This window comes from Phyllobates terribilis, unplaced genomic scaffold (assembly GCF_046119375.1).
Source record: "Phyllobates terribilis strain yellow unplaced genomic scaffold, ASM4611937v1 Scaffold_7__3_contigs__length_470593459, whole genome shotgun sequence".
NCBI classification, from domain to species: domain Eukaryota; kingdom Metazoa; phylum Chordata; class Amphibia; order Anura; family Dendrobatidae; genus Phyllobates; species Phyllobates terribilis.
The window spans coordinates 207716232-207742563 of record NW_027362767.1 but is presented as its reverse complement, the minus strand read 5'-3'; the positions used below and the strand labels follow the sequence as shown (position 1 = coordinate 207742563).

Below are 26332 nucleotides of genomic sequence, written 5' to 3'. Positions count from 1 at the left end.
GATTACTCCTCCTATGGTGCAGTCATGGGGATGTACTGGAAAATAAGGTTAGGGCTCTGGGGGTGGGAAGGAGGATATAAGCACAATAGAGAAAAAAGAAAAAAAAAAAAAAAAGAAAAGAAAACACAAAACTGCCCAGGTTTCATGGGGACAAGTCTCATTTTACATCAATGTTGTCCTGGAAGAGTATTATTGCAGCACTTCTGTTCTCCCATTCAGGGCAGCACAAGACAAGTTGAGCCTTTATACATGCACCTTTTGTGATAAATTGGCACTAGATTTTCTAGATTAATAAAGTTGATCAGATTCTGGACCAGCGTGGTCTGCGGCCACCCTTAAATACTGCCTCACATGCCAGAATCCCCTGCACCCCTCATTAGAAAGAATGTAACATCATGCATCACACAATGACTTTCAACCTACAAATCGAGGGAGACACTAGGAATTCTGGTAGGTAGACGCTTTGTAAGGCTTCAGTTCTGCAACAGACTTGGCTGCTGGACCTAGGGATGTGCAAATGGATTTGAGGCTCTCTAGGATACACTCCTAAAACATAGTGCCTTACCTGTAGGTCATTGTAAAGTACATTATACAGATGTAAAAATAGCATTGAGTTTGGAAAGTAAGGCATTGATTCATCACGGCTGGCATTTTGAACACGTCTCGGTGGAGGGTGCAGTGGCGCAAGATGCACCATATTCATTAAGGTCAAAAAATGGAGTACCAGAACATGGTCGTAACATCCTCCTCTACAGGGGCGCTCAGAGACATAAATAAAAGGTGAATGAAATTTGCAATTTCATCCCGTTTTATGACAATTCCGGCAAAAAACTGTCCAATGATCTCATCTTCACCCTCCCACCACTCAAAATGTCTTTCCTATTCAATGTCTACAGAGCACCTATGCTGGGAACAGCATAAAGCAAAGAAGCCACAAGACACGTTGTAAAAATGAATGTTTATTAAGGAAAAAAAGAAAGTTGAGCCAAATGATACCTCCCAAAAACATCCATGAAATAGTCCATATTTTTGGTAGCAACCAAAAAAAAAAAAATCACCATTTATTGAGTTATGTAAAAAAAAAAAAAAAAAAAATAAATCTATACAATCCTTAAAACAGGACAAAGCATATCATTAGCCCAGGCCGGGCGCCCGAGCACATTCCTCCACTGACGAGCAGAGGCGTGGACGATTTTTATTCAGAAACTTCTTTGTGTTTCTTTTTCTTCTTTTTCATGCTTTTTGTCAACTGAAAAAGATAATCCAATTTAAAATAAATAAAAATTAAATCTGACTTCCCCCCCCATACACGGCCAAGATATCTATGGAGTCAAAATTTTTTTTTTTTTTGCCTATGAACTTACTTCTGTCACGTTCTCCTCTTCCTCTTGAGGTTTCTTTTTCTTCTTCTTTTTCTTTGGTTTTAAGGCACTTTCACTGTCACTACCACTCTCCGGTTTACTCTGTGGAGAACACCGGCACGGTTACACATCAATGTGATCCTTAATTGCAGATTCCTCTACTTGGATTATAACAGTTACCAACTACTCATATATTGTCAGTCAGTACAGCAAATAAAGTTGTGCCCAATTAAGACATCACAGTCCCAAACCTAAGGGAAGGTGCAAATTTAGTGGATAAAGTTTGACGGCTGAAAAAAAAAAAAAAAAAAAAAAAATAGTGACTATACTGAACAAAAAAAAAAAGTTCACGAAATACGCAAACAACTGCAAGTGTAAAAACAGTGGGTGGGTAAGGGAGTTGAATTAATCGGTCATTGCTTATGAATGACATTGGCAGTGCATGGAGTAGGTCGGACACTCTCACACATTGGTAGGGTCATCGAGTTGGTCAGGCATGGTTTACCTAAAAGACTGGTTGGGCAGAATTGGTGAAGATTTGTTTACTTTAACACATCACTAATTTAATTAAACTGTAGTAATACTAACATCCAGGCTCATGTGAGGACTCCACGGCATTATGGTTTAAAGTTGGGAAAAATCCCCCCACCCCCCTAAAAAAAAAAAAAAAAAAAAAAAAAAAGTTTGAAATCCTGCTGTACCTGCATTTTTCTTTACCAAAAACGCTGCAAAAACTGATGGCAACGTTTTCCCTTACTCATTACTTTCTATGGGTGAAAACACTGCAAAAACGCTTAAAGAATTGACATGTTGCAGTTTACAAAAAAAAAAATAGTGTTGGCCGAATCAGTCAATATTGCCCAATGTTTGGTGCATCGCAGGGTCCTTTAGGCCGAGTAGTACTCACTTCTGGCGAATCTTCGGTCACGTTCTCCTCTTCCTCTTGATGTTTCTTTTTCTTCTTTTTCTTCGGCTTTAAGGCACTTTCACCGTCACTACCACTCTCCGGTTTACTCTGGAGAACACAGGCATTCTTACACAGTCGTGTGTTCCTTAATTGCCGCTTCCTCTACTTGGATTATAGCAACTACTTCTATAGTGTTACAGTCAGTAGAGAAAATAAAACTGCACCCAATTATACCAGTCAAGTTACAGGCCCAAACCCAAGGGAAGCCCCAGTTTTGTTGTAGCAGGTGTTAAAGAGGGGGCTCTGGACGAATGTCAGGTAAACACGATATTTGGAGCAAACCATAAAGCGATAGCACATTCTTACCTTAATCTTTTTTGTGGAAACGGGTGTTGCCGTGTCGCTTTCTGACTCGCTCACATGCTTCCTCTATACACAAAAAAAAAAAAGTTTTAAATCTAAAGTTCCAAAAACTCAGAGCAATAGAAGTGTTCACGTGTGTCCGCCATATACCCGAACAGAAGACGCACAGGGCATCTCTGATGAGGAATAGCAGGTTTATTTTGCAGGACGACTCCCCTATAACACCACAGGCCGGCAAGAAGGGGATAACTGCCTGCGCATGAGAATAACGCAGGAACCAACCTTCACTGGAGTCTCCACTTCGGCAGCCGTCACTTTCTTCTGTGCAGAACTACAAGAAACCTCTGATTAATACACTACATGTATGGTGGATGGGAGACAGGACAAGTGTAAGAAGGGACTGCCGTTACCTGTAATCCACATAGCCTTGGCTCCAGCCTGCTGGCGTGCTCTCGTTGGGCTTCCCATGCTTGTCTAGCATCCCTTTCTGAATCATCATTTTTTTCTGACTTGCCTGGAAAGTTGAAAAAAAAAAAAAAAAAAGTCAACTTTTTTTTCAACAAAGATAGCTGCTGCCATATTATCCAGCCATTTGCGGTGGCAGCTTGGAAGTTGGCTGGTCAATATGAAAGGTAACAATAAGCCATCAGCCATAGGGTGATAGATGTAGCGTCATCATCACGACGTTCACAAATCATGCACACATCACATGGCTCATTGACGTCCATCAGCCCACCATTCAGGGTGCAGTCTTACCTTAGGGCCCAGGCCCCACTTGCGGGGGTAGGTGTCCCTCTCCATAATAACACGTTTAATCTTTGCCACAACGCCGTGGTCACATGTAGATATCACAGCTGTAGTCATAAGGGCAGTGGCTGAAAAGGGGAAAATACAATTGTTAATACATTGGGCCCAAGCCTGTATAAGAGCCTGTGCACACATTGCAGTTTTTTTTCTGTGCAGATTTGTAACACCTGAAAGGCTTCCTGATGCCAGCAAGGTAAAAGAATCCTGAAATCTCACACACACACATTGCTTATTTTTTCCTTGCAGATGTAAGGAAGAAACTTTATAAAATCTGTATCAGTCTCAAGACTTTTGGGCACGACTATAGATTATTGGTAGTGGCCAGTACCATCTTACCAATGCAGATGGCTTCTCCTTTGGTTGTGATGACCACAATATCCTGGTTTATTTCGATGCCATCCTCGTACCTCAGAAGACCAGGGAGCATGATCTTTGCCCCATAACATATAGCATTAACCTTTAATAAAAAAAGGGAAAAAAAAAATAAATTAAAAAATGTTGAGCAATTAGCTACGGATTACATCATTGACTGTAGAAAAGCATTGCCAGGTACAAAGTGAGAAGCCGACTTACTGCGCTGTCCTTCATCACCAATCTTTTATGAGATACCAGCAGCTTTTCCAATGGGAAGATAACCCTACGCAGATAGCTTTCATCTTTATAGTTATCATATTGCCATTGAGCGTCCAGTACATCGTGCATTGTGACAAGATGGTCCTAAAGGGAAGGAAAATCTATGTGAAAATATATAAAATAATCAAATATAGGCAAGATCTTACACAATCAATTGTCAGCTGAAGGACAAGACACAATTTGCATTGGCCTTTAAGTCCCGTGAGCTTAATAATGTCCCAAAGCTAACTAACAGACCGCAGGGAGAAGCCTGTGGTTGAACTCAACGCATTTGGGGGCAAAATACTGAAATACCAAGTCACTTACCTTCTCTCCCATAACACCCGAACGAACCCGGCGAAGCTCCTGCATCTGGCCGCCAACCCCAAGAAGCAAACCAATATGGACGCATAATGTTCGGATGTACGTACCAGCTTCACAGCTCACCCAAAATATTCCTGTTGGAAAACCGGGGGGAGAAAGTTATAGCATTTCATATTGAAATATATATATATATTTTTTATTTACAAGAGCCATCAGTTATTGGGTGATAGATACATGTCAGCATCACACAAGGTTCTTGAGAGTTCACATACATCATATGGCTCAATACTGTGCGCGGTCCTTTAAACAGGTTGTGTAAAGAGTATCGAGCAGGGCTGAGCACTCGCCCATCACCATCAATGGCCGATCCTTGGGATAGGTCATCAACGTCTGATCAGTCAGGGTCTGACAACCGGCCGATCAGCTGCTCACGGAAACAGACCTGAAGACTCAGCGTGTAACAAAACAAAAGCGGAGGTTGATCGGAAATCAGCACTGCTGACGGGGTGGTGAGAAAAGCTGCCACTGATCATAGGCCATCAAACATTCTTGAGAGACGTATCAACTCAAAAGCCATCAACCCAACCAAACTTCTCTGGGGGGTCCAATCAAAACCAGGACCCTTTACTCCCAGAAGGGGCAGTCCAGACACTCGACCACTGATCAACTCATTCCCAGTGGGGTTGTGATTGATGCACTTGCCATTTTCTGGCAGCCCAATAAGGAACTAGAGTGACGTCCGCGAACTAGCCCAATAAGGAACAACTAGTGACGGACGGGGACTAGCCCAATAAGGAACAATTAGTGACGTCCGCGAACTAGCCCAATAAGGAACAACTAGTGATGGATGGGGACTAGCCCAATAAGGAACAACTAGTGACGGACGGGGACTAGCCCAATAAGGAACAACTAGTGATGGACGGGGACTAGCCCAATAAGAAACAACTAGAGTGACGTCCGGGGACTAGCCCAATAAGGAACTACTAGAGTGACGTCCGGGGACTAGCCCAATAAGGAACTACTAGAGTGACGTCCGGGGACTAGCCCAATAAGGAACAACTAGAATGACGTCCGGGGACTAGCCCAATAAGGAACAACTAGAATGACGTCCGGGAACTAGCCCAATAAGGAACAACTAGAATGACGTCCGGGGACTAGCCCAATAAGGAACAACTAGAATGACGTCCGGGAACTAGCCCAATAAGGAACAACTAGAATGACGTCCGGGAACTAGCCCAATAAGGAACAACTAGAATGACGGACAGGGGCTCAAAATTCCCCAAATTGATGTTGGCACAGCGGACTCACCCAGCCTCCGTTCAGGATCGTATTCTACCAGTTTGCTTTCATAGATTGTTCTAACACGAAGTTGTCTCTTTACAGCAGCTATTAATGGTGGTCTCTGAAACAGTGCACCAGTGAGGGTCTCAAGAGCCTGAAAGAGGGAAGAAACAAGAAACCTTAATCTATTTATATTGCTTTGCCTTCTACAGAATAAGAAAAGAAGCCAAGTTTATCAGACAGCAAAGCATCTTCTTGACCTTAATCTGTTGCCTCCTGCTGTTGGCACCGGGGGCTGGTCACGCTGCAGAACGCAGGCCACCGGCCCCAACAGCGCTGCCAGCACACAAGACTCCAGTGAAGGAAAGCAAGTGCTTTAGAGACAGACGAAGGATCAGAGAATGGATAAACTGTGTCATCATGTAAACTGGAAGACCCATGCACCCAGCCAGAAGTGCGCTGGACAGAACTCTAACCCCAGACAGAGCCCTTACCCTGGACAGAACCTGCTCGTTCTCTATCGCATTATGAAGACGCACAATACCAACATATTCTTTCCCTACAAGAAAAAGCAAAGAACGAATGTCAGCAGGTTACACAGTAAAGCACACGCATAGGTAAGCGAGGCGAGAGTAACCCACCTGCACTCTGCTGCGACTTCACAAGACGAGTGGCGCGGTCGATGCAAACAATGAGACAACCTGTGACTTTAGGATCCAACGTGCCGCTGTGACCGGTTTTCTCTACCCTTAAAATACGACGGATCCATGCGACCACCTCATGGGAGGACGGGTTGGCGGGTTTATCCAGATTAATAAAACCTGTTCTGATGAGAAACCAAAGATTATTCCACCAGTAAGAGAAGCTTTGTCATAAAGAGACAAGTAATATCCCGTAATGCAGACGCCCATTGTTTGCCAGGGCAAGCAGGTGCTTCAGAGCAATGCAAAAAAACTCAAGGCACCTCTTATGCATTAACTCATGTTATTGGTCCATAAGTAAGGAGTGGAGGAAAACCCTCACCCGTCCCCCCCATAAATAGACACCACTGTTGTCCATGGGCTTTGCCTGGATCTGCGGCTCACCTCCATATACAAGACAGTCCATGGGAAAGAGTGGTGCTCAGAGCGTACATACCTGATCACTTACTTAATATACTCCGTGATGTCCCTCTTCAAGGGGTTTGAGCCGGACGGGATTGGAGTGTAGTGTGTTGTCCGCACATTTAGCTTATCAAAGTTCTGCCAAATTAATACATAAAAAATAAGTTACTAAGCAACCACCACAATTCTATACAGTCAGGAACTTGATGCAAGTTACAGCAGCATCTTGAACTTTCATGCAGATTGAATTGCACCATTGGTGCGAGCTCAAGTCACCCGACAGTATGAAAGATCAAGCTGCTGCTATAAGAAAGCTTAAGAGGCCCAGCAAGCCCTGCACCCCAAGTGGGTCATCTACGCATAGCAGCCCCCCACTGATGTAAGCACCCACCTTTAGCAGCAGCGGCCACTGAGATGTATCCAGTTGGGCAATTTTGGATTCTGGCTGTATCATAAAGTTTCCTTCATGCTGTATATCCTGTAACAGAGGAGACACCGTTCTATACAATGTATCTGGACCAGGCACTGAATAACTCACATTATGGGTGGATTACTGCGGATTTACTTTTTTTTAGCTTAATGTGGAAGGTGCTGAAGTTGCACATTTAAAAGGTGTGGTTGGCATTAAGGAAAACCAACCCCCAAATGGTCTTTTATATTAAAAATGGAGCACCCTCCCAACACAGAGCTTGTACATACCCCAAATAACCCCAACACACAGATCCGACCAGCCACAGGAAGTCTGCACTAGATCTAGGGGTCCAACCGCCGGGACCCTAACCGAACGTCAAAATAGGGGCTTTAGATCGCAGTTATGAAATAATGGGGACTCAGCCGCCCTGACGCTTCACTATTCATGGGGCCGCCAGAAAAATCAGCGTGCAGCCGCATAGAGAATAGAAGCAGCAGCTGCAAGCGCCATCCTAATGGGGACAAGAGCTCCCCATTTCTGCAGATCGGTGCAGATCACGGCAGCCAGTCGCCCCACGGGTCAATAAGTCAGTGATCGACCTCTTCATGACATGGCCAATTTCCCTATATTTTCCTCCCCTTCTTCCCAGAGCCAGAACTTTATTTTTCTGTCCATACATATGGCGGCTTGTTTTTTCTGGGATGAGTTGGACTTGTGAATGACGCCATGCCTATTACAGAGATACCACACATGGCTGTTTTGTGTATAGCTATATTATATTAGTGGTGTTTTGGGTTGTGTCGCCATTTTCACAGACCTGTAACATTTATTCTTCGGTCGCTGGGGCTGTGTGATGATTGATTGTGGGGCGAGGTCTTTATTGACACCATTTTGGGATAGCTGTGATGTTTTTATCACTTATGATAACATTCTTGTGAAACTACAGCAACCAAATACAATTTTGACATTCTTGATTATTTTGATCTACTGATCGGGATAGTTATTATATATCGGACTTCCCTGAATGTGACGACACCTCATGTTTTTTTTATTAACTTTATTTTTAATAGGGGAAACCGGGTGATTTGAACTGATATTATTTCTTTGCATATTCTTTAAAAATTTTTTTTTTTTTTTCTTTCACTTTTCATCGTACTCGTTAGTCCCCTTAGGGGAATTGAAGCGGCGACTGTATGATCGCTTGTGCTATATACTGCGATGCTATAGAGAGGGCTTCTTGGGGGCTCCGGAGGGACAAGCACAGAGGTCTTCAGACGCTCACCCATAACAGCGTGTACCGGTATGCTGTCAGAGCTTAACAAGGGCGGTGACTTGTTAGAGGCAGGTCCAGGCTGTAACACACAGCAATCACCTCCCCCGTGCATGGCGGATGTTGGCAGGTTACATTACGCCACACACACACACAGGCAGGGGGGTGACATTACACTGCACACACACACACAGGCAGGGGGGTGACATTACACTGCACACACACAGGCAGGGGGGTGACATTACACTGCACACACACACACAGGCAGGGGGGCGACATTACACTGCACACACACACACACAGGCAGGGGGGCGACATTACACTGCACACACACACACACAGGCAGGGGGGCGACATTACACTGCGCACACACACACAGGCAGGGGGGGTGACATTACACTGCACACACACACACACAGGCAGGGGGGGTGACATTACACTGCACACACACACAGGCAGGGGGGGTGACATTACACTGCACACACACACAGGCAGGGGGGGTGACATTACACTGCACACACACACACACAGGCAGGGGGGGTGACATTACACTGCACACACACACAGGCAGGGGGGTGACATTACACTGCACACACACACAGGCAGGGGGGGTGACATTACACTGCACACACACACAGGCAGGGGGGGTGACATTACACTGCACACACACACAGGCAGGGGGGGTGACATTACACTGCACACACACACAGGCAGGGGGGGTGACATTACACTGCACACACACAGGCAGGGGGGGTGACATTACACTGCACACACACACACACAGGCAGGGGGGGTGACATTACACTGCACACACACACACAGGCAGGGGGGGTGACATTACACTGCACACACACACACAGGCAGGGGGGGTGACATTACACTGCACACACACACAGGCAGGGGGGGTGACATTACACTGCACACACACACAGGCAGGGGGGGTGACATTACACTGCACACACACAGGCAGGGGGGTGACATTACACTGCACACACACACACACACACACAGGCAGGCAGGCGGGGTGACATTACACTGCACACACACACACAGGCAGGGGGGGTGACATTACACTGCACACACACACACAGGCAGGGGGGTGACATTACACTGCACACACACACAGGCAGGGGGGGTGACATTACACTGCACACACACAGGCAGGGGGGTGACATTACACTGCACACACACACAGGCAGGGGGGTGACATTACACTGCACACACACAGGCAGGGGGGTGACATTACACTGCACACACACACAGGCAGGGGGGGTGACATTACACTGCACACACACACAGGCAGGGGGGTGACATTACACTGCACACACACAGGCAGGGGGGTGACATTACACTGCACACACACACAGGCAGGGGGGTGACATTACACTGCACACACACACAGGCAGGGGGGGTGACATTACACTGCACACACACAGGCAGGGGGGGGTGACATTACACTGCACACACACAGGCAGGGGGGGTGACATTACACTGCACACACACAGGCAGGGGGGGTGACATTACACTGCACACACACAGGCAGGGGGGGTGACATTACACTGCACACACACAGGCAGGGGGGGTGACATTACACTGCACACACACACAGGCAGGGGGGTGACATTACACTGCACACACACACACACAGGCAGGGGGGTGACATTACACTGCACACACACAGGCAGGGGGTGACATTACACTGCACACACACACACAGGCAGGGGGGTGACATTACACTGCACACACACACAGGCAGGGGGGTGACATTACACTGCGCACACACACACACAGGCAGGCAGGGGGGGTGACATTACACTGCACACACACACACAGGCAGGGGGGTGACATTACACTGCGCACACACACACACAGGCAGGGGGGTGACATTACACTGCGCACACACACACACAGGCAGGGGGGTGACATTACACCACACACACACAGGCAGGGGGGGTGACATTACACTGCACACACACACAGGCAGGCAGGGGGGTGACATTACACTGCACACACACACAGGCAGGCAGGGGGGTGACATTACACTGCACACACACACAGGCAGGGGGGGTGACATTACACTGCACACACACACAGGCAGGGGGGTGACATTACACTGCACACACACACACACACACACAGGCAGGGGGGTGACATTACACTGCACACACACACACACACAGGCAGGGGGGTGACATTACACTGCACACACACACAGGCAGGGGGTGACATTACACTGCACACACACAGGCAGGGGGGGTGACATTACACTGCACACACAGGCAGGGGGGGTGACATTACACTGCACACACACAGGCAGGGGGGGTGACATTACACTGCACACACACAGGCAGGGGGGGTGACATTACACTGCACACACACAGGCAGGGGGGGTGACATTACACTGCACACACACACACACAGGCAGGGGGGTGACATTACACTGCACACACACACACACAGGCAGGGGGGTGACATTACACTGCACACACACACACACAGGCAGGGGGGTGACATTACACTGCACACACACAGGCAGGGGGGTGACATTACACTGCACACACACACACACAGGCAGGGGGGTGACATTACACTGCACACACACACACAGGCAGGGGGGTGACATTACACTGCACACACACACACAGGCAGGGGGGTGACATTACACTGCACACACACACAGGCGGGGGGGTGACATTACACTGCACACACACAGGCAGGGGGGGGTGACATTACACTGCACACACACACAGGCAGGCAGGGGGGGTGACATTACACTGCGCACACACACACACAGGCAGGGGGGTGACATTACACTGCACACACAGGCAGGGGGGTGACATTACACTGCACACACAGGCAGGGGGGTGACATTACACTGCACACACACACAGGCAGGGGGGTGACATTACACTGCACACACACACAGGCAGGGGGGTGACATTACACTGCACACACACACAGGCAGGGGGGTGACATTACACTGCACACACACACAGGCAGGGGGGTGACATTACACTGCACACACACACAGGCAGGGGGGTGACATTACACTGCACACACACAGGCAGGGGGGTGACATTACACTGCACAGACAGGCAGGGGGGTGACATTACACTGCACACACAGGCAGGGGGGTGACATTACACTGCGCACACACACACACAGGCAGGGGGGTGACATTACACTGCGCACACACACACACAGGCAGGGGGGTGACATTACACTGCACACACACACACACACAGGGGGGTGACATTACACTGCGCACACACACACACACAGGCAGGGGGGTGACATTACACTGCGCACACACACACAGGCAGGGGGGTGACATTACACTGCACACACACACACAGGCAGGGGGGTGACATTACACTGCACACACACACAGGCAGGGGGGTGACATTACACTGCACACACACACAGGCAGGGGGGTGACATTACACTGCACACACACACAGGCAGGGGGGTGACATTACACTGCACACACACACAGGCAGGGGGGTGACATTACACTGCACACACACACAGGCAGGGGGGTGACATTACACTGCACACACACACAGGCAGGGGGGTGACATTACACTGCACACACAGGCAGGGGGGTGACATTACACTGCACACACACACACACAGGCAGGGGGGTGACATTACACTGCGCACACACACACACAGGCAGGGGGGTGACATTACACTGCGCACACACACACACAGGCAGGGGGGTGACATTACACTGCACACACACACACAGGCAGGGGGGTGACATTACACTGCACACACACACAGGCAGGGGGGTGACATTACACTGCACACACACACACACACAGGCAGGGGGGTGACATTACACTGCACACACACACACACACAGGCAGGGGGGTGACATTACACTGCACACACACACACAGGCAGGGGGGTGACATTACACTGCACACACACACACAGGCAGGGGGGTGACATTACACTGCACACACACACACAGGCAGGGGGGTGACATTACACTGCACACACACACACAGGCAGGGGGGTGACATTACACTGCACACACACACACAGGCAGGGGGGTGACATTACACTGCACACACACACACAGGCAGGGGGGTGACATTACACTGCACACACACACACAGGCAGGGGGGTGACATTACACTGCACACACACACACAGGCAGGGGGGTGACATTACACTGCACACACACACACAGGCAGGGGGGTGACATTACACTGCACACACACACACAGGCAGGGGGGTGACATTACACTGCACACACACACACAGGCAGGGGGGTGACATTACACTGCACACACACACACAGGCAGGGGGGTGACATTACACTGCACACACACACACAGGCAGGGGGGTGACATTACACTGCACACACACACACAGGCAGGGGGGTGACATTACACTGCACACACACACACAGGCAGGGGGTGACATTACACTGCACACACACACACAGGCAGGGGGGTGACATTACACTGCACACACACACAGGCAGGGGGGTGACATTACACTGCACACACACAGGCAGGGGGGTGACATTACACTGCGCACACACACACACACACAGGCAGGGGGGTGACATTACACTGCACACACACACACACAGGCAGGGGGGTGACATTACACTGCACACACAGGCAGGGGGGTGACATTACACTGCACACACACACACAGGCAGGGGGGTGACATTACACTGCGCACACACACACACAGGCAGGGGGGTGACATTACACTGCGCACACACACACACAGGCAGGGGGGTGACATTACACTGCGCACACACACACACAGGCAGGGGGGTGACATTACACTGCACACACACACACACAGGCAGGGGGGTGACATTACACTGCACACACACACAGGCAGGGGGGTGACATTACACTGCACACACACACACAGGCAGGGGGGTGACATTACACTGCACACACACACACACACAGGCAGGGGGGTGACATTACACTGCACACACACACACACACACAGGCAGGGGGGTGACATTACACTGCACACACACACACAGGCAGGGGGGTGACATTACACTGCACACACACACACAGGCAGGGGGGTGACATTACACTGCACACACACACACAGGCAGGGGGGTGACATTACACTGCACACACACACACAGGCAGGGGGGTGACATTACACTGCACACACACACACAGGCAGGGGGGTGACATTACACTGCACACACACACACAGGCAGGGGGGTGACATTACACTGCACACACACACACAGGCAGGGGGGTGACATTACACTGCACACACACACACAGGCAGGGGGGTGACATTACACTGCACACACACACACAGGCAGGGGGGTGACATTACACTGCACACACACACACAGGCAGGGGGGTGACATTACACTGCACACACACACACAGGCAGGGGGGTGACATTACACTGCACACACACACACAGGCAGGGGGGTGACATTACACTGCACACACACACACAGGCAGGGGGGTGACATTACACTGCACACACACACACAGGCAGGGGGGTGACATTACACTGCACACACACACACAGGCAGGGGGGTGACATTACACTGCACACACACACACAGGCAGGGGGGTGACATTACACTGCACACACAGGCAGGGGGGTGACATTACACTGCACACACAGGCAGGGGGGTGACATTACACTGCACACACACACACAGGCAGGGGGGTGACATTACACTGCACACACACACACAGGCAGGGGGGTGACATTACACTGCACACACACACACACAGGCAGGGGGGTGACATTACACTGCACACACACACACACAGGCAGGGGGGTGACATTACACTGCACACACACACACAGGCAGGGGGGTGACATTACACTGCGCACACACAGGCAGGGGGGTGACATTACACTGCGCACACACAGGCAGGGGGGTGACATTACACTGCGCACACACACACACAGGCAGGGGGGTGACATTACACTGCGCACACACACACACAGGCAGGGGGGTGACATTACACTGCGCACACACACACACAGGCAGGGGGGTGACATTACACTGCGCACACACAGGCAGGGGGGTGACATTACACTGCACACACACAGGCAGGGGGGTGACATTACACTGCACACACACAGGCAGGGGGGTTACATTACACTGCACACACACACAGGCAGGGGGGTTACATTACACTGCACACACACACAGGCAGGGGGGTGACATTACACTGCACACACACACAGGCAGGCAGGGGGGTGACATTACACTGCACACACACACAGGCAGGGGGGTGACATTACACTGCACACACACACACAGGCAGGGGGGTGACATTACACTGCACACACACACACAGGCAGGGGGGTGACATTACACTGCACACACACACACAGGCAGGGGGGTGACATTACACTGCACACACACACACAGGCAGGGGGGTGACATTACACTGCACACACACACACAGGCAGGGGGGTGACATTACACTGCACACACACACACACAGGCAGGGGGGTGACATTACACTGCACACACACACAGGCAGGGGGGTGACATTACACTGCACACACACACACACACAGGCAGGGGGGTGACATTACACTGCACACACACACACAGGCAGGGGGGTGACATTACACTGCACACACACACACAGGCAGGGGGGTGACATTACACTGCACACACACACACAGGCAGGGGGGTGACATTACACTGCACACACACACACAGGCAGGGGGGTGACATTACACTGCACACACAGGCAGGGGGGTGACATTACACTGCACACACAGGCAGGGGGGTGACATTACACTGCACACACACACACAGGCAGGGGGGTGACATTACACTGCACACACACACACAGGCAGGGGGGTGACATTACACTGCACACACACACACACAGGCAGGGGGGTGACATTACACTGCACACACACACACACAGGCAGGGGGGTGACATTACACTGCACACACACACACAGGCAGGGGGGTGACATTACACTGCGCACACACAGGCAGGGGGGTGACATTACACTGCGCACACACAGGCAGGGGGGTGACATTACACTGCGCACACACACACACAGGCAGGGGGGTGACATTACACTGCGCACACACACACACAGGCAGGGGGGTGACATTACACTGCGCACACACACACACAGGCAGGGGGGTGACATTACACTGCGCACACACAGGCAGGGGGGTGACATTACACTGCACACACACAGGCAGGGGGGTGACATTACACTGCACACACACAGGCAGGGGGGTGACATTACACTGCACACACACACACACAGGCAGGGGGGTGACATTACACTGCACACACACACACACAGGCAGGGGGGTGACATTACACTGCACACACACACACACACAGGCAGGGGGGTGACATTACACTGCACACACAGGCAGGGGGGTGACATTACACTGCACACACAGGCAGGGGGGTGACATTACACTGCACACACACACACACAGGCAGGGGGGTGACATTACACTGCACACACACACACACAGGCAGGGGGGTGACATTACACTGCGCACACACACACACACAGGCAGGGGGGTGACATTACACTGCGCACACACACACACACAGGCAGGGGGGTGACATTACACTGCGCACACACACACACACAGGCAGGGGGGTGACATTACACTGCACACACACACACAGGCAGGGGGGTGACATTACACTGCACACACACACACACAGGCAGGGGGGTGACATTACACTGCACACACACACACAGGCAGGGGGGTGACATTACACTGCACACACACACACAGGCAGGGGGGTGACATTACACTGCACACACACACACACAGGCAGGGGGGTGACATTACACTGCACACACACAGGCAGGGGGGTGACATTACACTGCACACACACACACACAGGCAGGGGGGTGACATTACACTGCACACACACACACAGGCAGGGGGGTGACATTACACTGCACACACACACACAGGCAGGGGGGTGACATTACACTGCACACACACACAGGCGGGGGGGTGACATTACACTGCACACACACACACACACAGGCAGGGGGGTGACATTACACTGCACACACAGGCAGGGGGGTGACATTACACTGCACACACACACAGGCAGGGGGGTGACATTACACTGCACACACACACACAGGCAGGGGGGTGACATTACACTGCACACACACACAGGCAGGGGGGTGACATTACACTGCACACACACAGGCAGGGGGGTGACATTACACTGCACACACAGGCAGGGGGGTGACATTACACTGCACACACACACACACAGGCAGGGGGGTGACATTACACTGCGCACACACACACACAGGCAGGGGGGTGACATTACACTGCGCACACACACACACAGGCAGGGGGGTGACATTACACTGCGCACACACACACACAGGCAGGGGGGTGACATTACACTGCACACACACACACACACAGGCAGGGGGGTGACATTACACTGCACACACACACACACACAGGCAGGGGGGTGACATTACACTGCGCACACACACACACAGGCAGGGGGGTGACATTACACTGCGCACACACACACAGGCAGGGGGGTGACATTACACTGCACACACACACACAGGCAGGGGGGTGACATTACACTGCACACACAGGCAGGGGGGTGACATTACACTGCACACACACACAGGCAGGGGGGTGACATTACACTGCACACACACACACAGGCAGGGGGGTGACATTACACTGCACACACACACACAGGCAGGGGGGTGACATTACACTGCACACACACACACAGGCAGGGGGGTGACATTACACTGCACACACACACACAGGCAGGGGGGTGACATTACACTGCACACACACACACAGGCAGGGGGGTGACATTACACTGCACACACACACACAGGCAGGGGGGTGACATTACACTGCACACACACACACAGGCAGGGGGGTGACATTACACTGCACACACACACACAGGCAGGGGGGTGACATTACACTGCACACACACACACAGGCAGGGGGGTGACATTACACTGCACACACACACAGGCAGGGGGGTGACATTACACTGCACACACACACAGGCAGGGGGGTGACATTACACTGCACACACACACAGGCAGGGGGGTGACATTACACTGCACACACACAGGCAGGGGGGTGACATTACACTGCACACACACAGGCAGGGGGGTGACATTACACTGCACACACAGGCAGGGGGGTGACATTACACTGCACACACACACACAGGCAGGGGGGTGACATTACACTGCGCACACACACACACAGGCAGGGGGGTGACATTACACTGCGCACACACACACACAGGCAGGGGGGTGACATTACACTGCACACACACACACACACAGGCAGGGGGGTGACATTACACTGCACACACACACACACACAGGCAGGGGGGTGACATTACACTGCACACACACACACACAGGCAGGGGGGTGACATTACACTGCACACACACACACAGGCAGGGGGGTGACATTACACTGCACACACACACACAGGCAGGGGGGTGACATTACACTGCACACACACACACAGGCAGGGGGGTGACATTACACTGCACACACACACACAGGCAGGGGGTGACATTACACTGCACACACACACACAGGCAGGGGGGTGACATTACACTGCACACACACACACAGGCAGGGGGGTGACATTACACTGCACACACACACACAGGCAGGGGGGTGACATTACACTGCACACACACACACAGGCAGGGGGGTGACATTACACTGCACACACACACACAGGCAGGGGGGTGACATTACACTGCACACACACACACAGGCAGGGGGGTGACATTACACTGCACACACACACACAGGCAGGGGGGTGACATTACACTGCACACACACACAGGCAGGGGGTGACATTACACTGCACACACACACACAGGCAGGGGGGTGACATTACACTGCACACACAGGCAGGGGGGTGACATTACACTGCACACACACACACAGGCAGGGGGGTGACATTACACTGCACACACACACACAGGCAGGGGGGTGACATTACACTGCACACACACACACACAGGCAGGGGGGTGACATTACACTGCACACACACAGGCAGGGGGGGTGACATTACACTGCACACACACACACAGGCAGGGGGGTGACATTACACTGCGCACACACAGGCAGGGGGGTGACATTACACTGCGCACACACAGGCAGGGGGGTGACATTACACTGCGCACACACAGGCAGGGGGGTGACATTACACTGCGCACACACACACACAGGCAGGGGGGTGACATTACACTGTGCACACACACACACAGGCAGGGGGGTGACATTACACTGCGCACACACACACACAGGCAGGGGGGTGACATTACACTGCGCACACACACACACAGGCAGGGGGGTGACATTACACTGCGCACACACAGGCAGGGGGGTGACATTACACTGCACACACACAGGCAGGGGGGTGACATTACACTGCACACACACAGGCAGGGGGGTTACATTACACTGCACACACACACAGGCAGGGGGGTTACATTACACTGCACACACACACAGGCAGGGGGGTGACATTACACTGCACACACACACAGGCAGGCAGGGGGGTGACATTACACTGCACACACACACAGGCAGGGGGGTGACATTACACTGCACACACACACACAGGCAGGGGGGTGACATTACACTGCACACACACACACAGGCAGGGGGGTGACATTACACTGCACACACACAGGCAGGGGGGTGACATTACACTGCACACACACACACACAGGCAGGGGGGTGACATTACACTGCACACACACACACACACAGGCAGGGGGGTGACATTACACTGCACACACACACACACACAGGCAGGGGGGTGACATTACACTGCACACACACACACACAGGCAGGGGGGTGACATTACACTGCACACACACACACAGGCAGGGGGGTGACATTACACTGCACACACACAGGCAGGGGGGTGACATTACACTGCACACACACACACACACAGGCAGGGGGGTGACATTACACTGCACACACAGGCAGGGGGGTGACATTACACTGCACACACAGGCAGGGGGGTGACATTACACTGCACACACAGGCAGGGGGGTGACATTACACTGCACACACAGGCAGGGGGGTGACATTACACTGCACACACACACACACAGGCAGGGGGGTGACATTACACTGCACACACACACACACAGGCAGGGGGGTGACATTACACTGCGCACACACACACACACAGGCAGGGGGGTGACATTACACTGCACACACACACACACAGGCAGGGGGGTGACATTACACTGCACACACACACACACAGGCAGGGGGGTGACATTACACTGCACACACACAGGCAGGGGGGTGACATTACACTGCACACACACACACAGGCAGGGGGGTGACATTACACTGCACACACACACACAGGCAGGGGGGTGACATTACACTGCACACACACACACAGGCAGGGGGGTGACATTACACTGCACACACACACACAGGCAGGGGGGTGACATTACACTGCACACACACAGGCAGGGGGGTGACATTACACTGCACACACACACAGGCAGGGGGGTGAAATTACACTGCACACACACACACAGGCAGGGGGGTGACATTACACTGCACACACACAGGCAGGGGGGTGACATTACACTGCACACACACACACACACAGGCAGGGGGTGACATTACACTGCACACACACAGGCAGGGGGGTGACATTACACTGCACACACACACACAGGCAGGGGGGTGACATTACACTGCACACACACACACAGGCAGGGGGGTGACATTACACTGCACACACACACACAGGCAGGGGGGTGACATTACACTGCACACACACACACACAGGCAGGGGGGTGACATTACACTGCACACACACACACAGGCAGGGGGGTGACATTACACTGCACACACACACACACAGGCAGGGGGGTGACATTACACTGCACACACACACACACACAGGCAGGGGGGTGACATTACACTGCACACACAGGCAGGGGGGTGACATTACACTGCACACACACACACACAGGCAGGGGGGTGACATTACACTGCACACACACACACAGGCAGGGGGGTGACATTACACTGCACACACACAGGCAGGGGGGTGACATTACACTGCACACACACACACACACAGGCAGGGGGTGACATTACACTGCACACACACAGGCAGGGGGGTGACATTACACTGCACACACACACACAGGCAGGGGGGTGACATTACACTGCACACACACACACAGGCAGGGGGGTGACATTACACTGCACACACACACACACAGGCAGGGGGGTGACATTACACTGCACACACACACACACAGGCAGGGGGGTGACATTACACTGCACACACACACACACAGGCAGGGGGGTGACATTACACTGCACACACACACACACACAGGCAGGGGGGTGACATTACACTGCACACACAGGCAGGGGGGTGACATTACACTGCACACACACACACACAGGCAGGGGGGTGACATTACACTGCACACACACACACAGGCAGGGGGGTGACATTACACTGCACACACACACACAGGCAGGGGGGTGACATTACACTGCACACACACACACACACAGGCAGGGGGGTGAAATTACACTGCACACACACACACAGGCAGGGGGGTGACATTACACTGCACACACACACACAGGCAGGGGGGTGACATTACACTGCACACACACAGGCAGGGGGGTGACATTACACTGCACACACACAGGCAGGGGGGTGACATTACACTGCACACACACAGGCAGGGGGGTGACATTACACTGCACACACACACAGGCAGGGGGGTGAAATTACACTGCACACACACACACAGGCAGGGGGGTGACATTACACTGCACACACACAGGCAGGGGGGTGACATTACACTGCACACACACACAGGCAGGGGGTGACATTACACTGCACACACACAGGCAGGGGGGTGACATTACACTGCACACACACACACAGGCAGGGGGGTGACATTACACTGCACACACACACACAGGCAGGGGGGTGAAATTACACTGCACACACACACACAGGCAGGGGGGTGACATTACACTGCACACACACAGGCAGGGGGGTGACATTACACTGCACACACACACAGGCAGGGGGTGACATTACACTGCACACACACACACACAGGCAGGGGGTGACATTACACTGCACACACACACACAGGCAGGGGGGTGACATTACACTGCACACACACACACACAGGCAGGGGGGTGACATTACACTGCACACACACACACACAGGCAGGGGGGTGACATTACACTGCACACACACACACACAGGCAGGGGGGTGACATTACACTGCACACACACACACACAGGCAGGGGGGTGACATTACACTGCACACACACACACACAGGCAGGGGGGTGACATTACACTGCACACACACACACACAGGCAGGGGGGTGACATTACACTGCACACACACACAGGCAGGGGGGTGACATTACACTGCACACACACACAGGCAGGGGGGTGACATTACACTGCACACACACACAGGCAGGGGGGTGACATTACACTGCACACACACACACACACACACACACACAGGCAGGGGGGGTGACATTACACTGCACACACACACACACACAGGCAGGGGGGGTGACATTACACTGCACACACAGGTAGAGATTGCTTTTTCATTTTACAGGAGGCCAGATGTTTCCTGAGGAGCTACGACCCTTTAAAGGCAGAAGAACATGGGCTCTACATCTAAAAACACAAAATAAATCTAGTTTTGTGTGACTTATTAGGAGTGTCTGTGCCTGTGCCCGGCCCCCGGGGAGGACGCCATTATCAGCACCCTGCCCGGCCGCTGTGTACTGGAGCACACGTGCAGCGCTGGCACGTGGAGGGCACAGGCGCCGCCGATCCTCCCGCCACAGGCCACACACCGGACACAGCTGCGGCGGGAAACCGACCGGAAAACGCTCTGCCAGCAAAACAAGGGTTAAAAAAATATATATAAGCAAAAAAAAAAACCGCTCGCGGGCCGGCCCTGCTCACACTCACCGCGATCTCCCCCTGCGTCTGACTCTTGCGTTTCTTGGACTTCCTGGACCCTGAAATGACAGAACAAGACATAAGCCGCCGTACAGACCACCAGCGATGTGGCATTATCCCCTGGTATACCGCGCTTACCCGCCTCGTCCGCCATGTCTGCTCTCTGCCCTTCTCCACGCGGTGACTGAGGACGAGGCGCAGGCGCGGCAGCGTGATATAGAGAAGGGAGGGCCGAGCCTGGCTCCGCCTCTTTCGAGCGCGCCCCCTGCACGGTCCCGCCTCTTACGGGCGCGCGCTCTGCCCCGCCTCTTCCAGGTGTGCTGCGCCGTGTACTGCGTTTAAAGTCGGCACGTGTGAATAGTGCGCTAATATATGTGCTAAAGGGACAGGAGATGGCGCCATTACCGGCCGCGTATGAGGTGACTATCTCCACAGTCAGGCTGTGTGCCCACGATGCGTTTTTCAAGTGTTCGTTTATGCTGTGGAATTTCCGCAGCGGAAACGCTTGGTAATCCGCCCCCCATTGTCTCCAATGCAATTCCGCACTTTCAATGCCCATTCTGTGTATTTTTCCGCAGCGTTTATGCTTCGCTCAAAAATCCGCATGTCCATTAATTTTGCTGAAGTGCGGCATAATCGCCGCCATTGACTTGCATTAGAACGCGCCAATACCGCAAGACTGCATCTGTGCTTGTGTAATTGGCGCGTTCTAATGTGCGGATGGTGCCCGGGTGTGGAGGACAGGAGAGGAGAGGAGACTCTCTTCCACACCCAGGTACCGAAAAAGCTGTAAAACAAGAATAAGATAAAAAATAAAGTTTATACTCCCCTTCCGATGTCTTCCCGGTGTTTTGTCCACGCCGTCCGGTCTCTTGCACTGCTCGCACTGTTGTGAAGGACCTGCCATGACGTCACTGAGTCATGTGACCCATCACATGGATCAATGACATCACCGCAGGTCCTTCATAACAGTGCGAGCAGTGCAAGAGACCGGACGGCGTGGACAAAACACCGGGAAGACATCGGAAGGGGAGTATAAACTTTATTTTTATTTTTTACCATTCTTATTCTTTTTTTTTAACTCTTACTTGGTCACACTATATGCCGGTTGCATGGATTTATATTGTGTGACCCAGTTGTCAAGCACTTTTTCAAGTGATGCTAAAATCGCTTGGAAAACTGCTTGAAAAAACGCATGGGAAAACGCTTCTCTCTGGCAGAAAAAACGTATGTAAATCTGCATGTAAATCTGCATGTGTTTTTTTCTGCCAGAGGCAAAAACGCTCTGCATCAAATCTGCTACATGGGCACATAGCCTCAGAGCTGGGGCCCAGTCACACCGCGGGGGATTATTACAGTGCAGAAAATTTACTGCCGAATTTTCAACAACTGGCGAACAGGAAAGAGAATACAGAAGAGGAAGCACGGAGAGCAGCCGCTCAGATCACCGCCGTGTACAGGACTGTGCTGCGCGCTGTTCCTCGGCAGCACAGCTCTGTACAGCGTCAGTCATCCACACACGTCTGGGAGACTCTGAGCTGGCCACTAGGGCATTTCTTAGACCCTTAGGCTGGGTGCCCAGGTAGCGTTTTTCAAGCGTTTATGCTGCGGAATTTCCGCTTCGGAAACGCTTGTGAAACGCTAGGTAATCCGCACCCCATGGTCCCCAAGGGGATTCCGCATGTTCTATGCACATGCTGCGGATTTTTCCGCAGCGTTTATGCTGCGTACAAAAATCCGCAGCATGTCATTTAATTTTGCGGAAGCGCAGCGGAACTCCCGCCATTGACTTGCATTGAAACGCATAGAAACCGCGACTGTACATTTGTACAAGCGGCTTCTATGCGTCTCTATCTGCGGATGGTACCCAGTTCTGGAGGAGAGGAGACTCTCATCCAGACCTGGGTACCATTGTACCTGTAAAAAAAGAATAAAATAAGAAATAAAGTTTATACTCACCTTTCCGAAGGCTTTTCTCTGATTGCCGGCATCGCTTGAGGACCTGCGGTGACGTCACAGTCATGTGACTGCAGGCCCTTCACCGCTCTGTCTCGCGATATGCCGGCAGCCGGGAACCAGACAGGAACGAGCGCTGCAGCACTCGCCGGGGAATCGGGGGTGAGTATAGCTTTATTTTAAGCATTGTTTTACGGTCACACTATATATGCTGTTTGCATGGATTTATATAGTGTGACCTAGTTGTCAAGCACTTTCCAAGTGATGCTATCGCCTGGAAAGCACTTGTCAATCTGCATGCGGAAACGCATGTGGATCCGCATGTATTCTGCAGGAAAAACGCATGCACAATCTGCATGCGTTTTTTCTGCCAGGGAGATGCAGAAATGCTGCAGAAATTTTCTGCTTCATTTCTGCATCGTGGGCACATAGCCTTAAAGGGGTTGTCCACTACTAGTAATAATAGGCCAATCGATTTTTATGTTGAAAATAAGTATATTTGTAATTACCTTGCTTTGCAGTTACTGCCTGTGAGTGGCGCTATCAAGTGAGTCGTGACATCAGTGACGCGGTGCCCGCGGTGGCTGCTGGGTTGTGGGCGGGGTTATTCCCCTGCGTCACACCCTGCATCCACCGCGTCACACCCTGCATCCACCGCGTCACACCCAGCATCCACCGCGCGCTCTGCCTCTCCCCATTCATTGGGAAAGCGCATTGTGGATTCAGGGTGTGACGCGGTGGATGCAGGATGTGATACGGTGGGGTAACCCCGCCGACAACACAGCAGCCACCGCAGGGACCCCAGCGCATGAGTCACGCCTCACGTGATGTCAGCGGGGGGTCACATGCTGCCTGTGAGCGGCCACCGATTGCGCCACTCACAGGCAGAAACTGCACCAGGAGGTAATTAGAAAGAAGCTTCTATTATTAAAACACATTGGCATATTTTTAAAAGTACTGGACACTCCAGTGTGTCTCTCTTCCTTCAGCGCCACTCCAGTGTGTCTCTCTTCCTTCAGCGCCACTCCAGTGTGTCTCTCTTCCTTCAGCGCCACTCCAGTGTGTCTCTCTTCCTTCAGCGCCACTCCAGTGTGTCTCTCTTCCTTCAGCGCCACTCCAGTGTGTCTCTCTTCCTTCAGCGCCCCTTCAGTGTGTCTCTCTTACTTCAGTGCCACTCCAGTGTGTCTCTCTTCCTTCAGCGCCACTCCAGTGTGTCTCTCTTACTTCAGCGCCACTCCAGTGTGTGTCTCTTCCTTCAGCACCACTCCAGTGTGTCTCTTCCTTCAGCACCACTCCAGTGTCTCTCTTCCTTCAGCACCACTCCAGTGTCTCTCTTCCTTCAGCACCACTCCAGTGTGTCTCTCTTCCTTCAGTGCCACTCCAGTGTGTCTCTTTTCCTTCAGCACCACTCCATTGTGTCTCCTGTTTCAACATTGGAGTAGACTAGTCATTTGTGCAACTCTGTCCTTGGTGGTTTTTAAAGTGTGTTTTTCTCTGAAATGCCACAATGTTTCAGAGTCAGACATACCTGTCTGAGATCACACAGTCAATGCATGATGCATGCTGCCCATGGTTCGGACAGCATGTATCCGCTGTCAGGTTCTCTTGAAGCCCTTACCTCCCTGCTTCCAGTGCCAGTTATAAGTGCTACTTGCCCTGGTACAGTACACTCCTGTTCCTGAGATCCTGCTCAGCTTCCTGTTACCTCCGCTGTGTTGTGACTATTATACTGGCTGATGACTGCTCCTATCCTGACCTCTTGTTGCTGACATCCTCTGTCGGCCTTCTTCACTGGCCATCAGCCTCTCCACAGACTCAACCAAGGGGACCCTGTGTGTCCAGCTCTTTGTATTATGGTGAAGTCCAAGCAGTGGCATAACTTGAATTTTGTGGGG

General features: G+C 51.9%; 1 protein-coding gene and 2 non-coding genes across 4 annotated transcripts; all 3 read right to left on the bottom strand.

Annotated features, from left to right (window-relative positions):
* Positions 1 to 1041: 1041 nt before the first annotated feature.
* Positions 1042 to 22720, bottom strand: DKC1 (dyskerin pseudouridine synthase 1). 2 transcript variants are annotated; one of them, XM_073639707.1, is made up of 17 exons: positions 22620 to 22720; positions 22491 to 22540; positions 7150 to 7236; positions 6805 to 6896; positions 6297 to 6481; positions 6150 to 6214; positions 5683 to 5809; positions 4378 to 4508; positions 4012 to 4155; positions 3775 to 3895; positions 3388 to 3506; positions 3042 to 3145; positions 2914 to 2962; positions 2635 to 2697; positions 2269 to 2376; positions 1365 to 1463; positions 1042 to 1249 (listed from the first exon to the last, which is right to left on the bottom strand). In XM_073639707.1, exons 1-17 carry the CDS (start codon positions 22633 to 22635, stop codon positions 1196 to 1198), a joined length of 1614 nt encoding a protein of 537 aa, XP_073495808.1. In that variant the 5' UTR covers positions 22636 to 22720; the 3' UTR covers positions 1042 to 1195. The 2 variants fall into 2 exon arrangements, with proteins under 2 accessions (XP_073495808.1, XP_073495809.1); XM_073639708.1 differs by lacking the exons at positions 1042 to 1249; positions 1365 to 1463; positions 2269 to 2376; positions 2635 to 2697; positions 2914 to 2962 and having other exon boundaries at positions 3038 to 3145.
* LOC141155677 (small nucleolar RNA SNORD83) lies at positions 3273 to 3345 on the bottom strand. The gene has a single exon (XR_012247581.1). It is a non-coding gene; the product is annotated as a small nucleolar RNA SNORD83 (small nucleolar RNA).
* On the bottom strand, positions 4582 to 4656 carry LOC141155676 (small nucleolar RNA SNORD83). Its single transcript, XR_012247580.1, has one exon. It is a non-coding gene; the product is annotated as a small nucleolar RNA SNORD83 (small nucleolar RNA).
* Positions 22721 to 26332: the final 3612 nt, after the last annotated feature.

Excerpts from the sequence above, each read along its gene's own strand:
- DKC1 (XM_073639707.1), bottom strand. Across the intron at positions 6,482-6,804 it reads GACATCACGGAGTATATTAA|AACAGGTTTTATTAATCTGG; the intron begins GTAAGTGATCAG and ends GTTTCTCATCAG. Across the intron at positions 3,896-4,011 it reads TGGTGATGAAGGACAGCGCA|GTTAATGCTATATGTTATGG; the intron begins GTAAGTCGGCTT and ends TTTTTATTAAAG.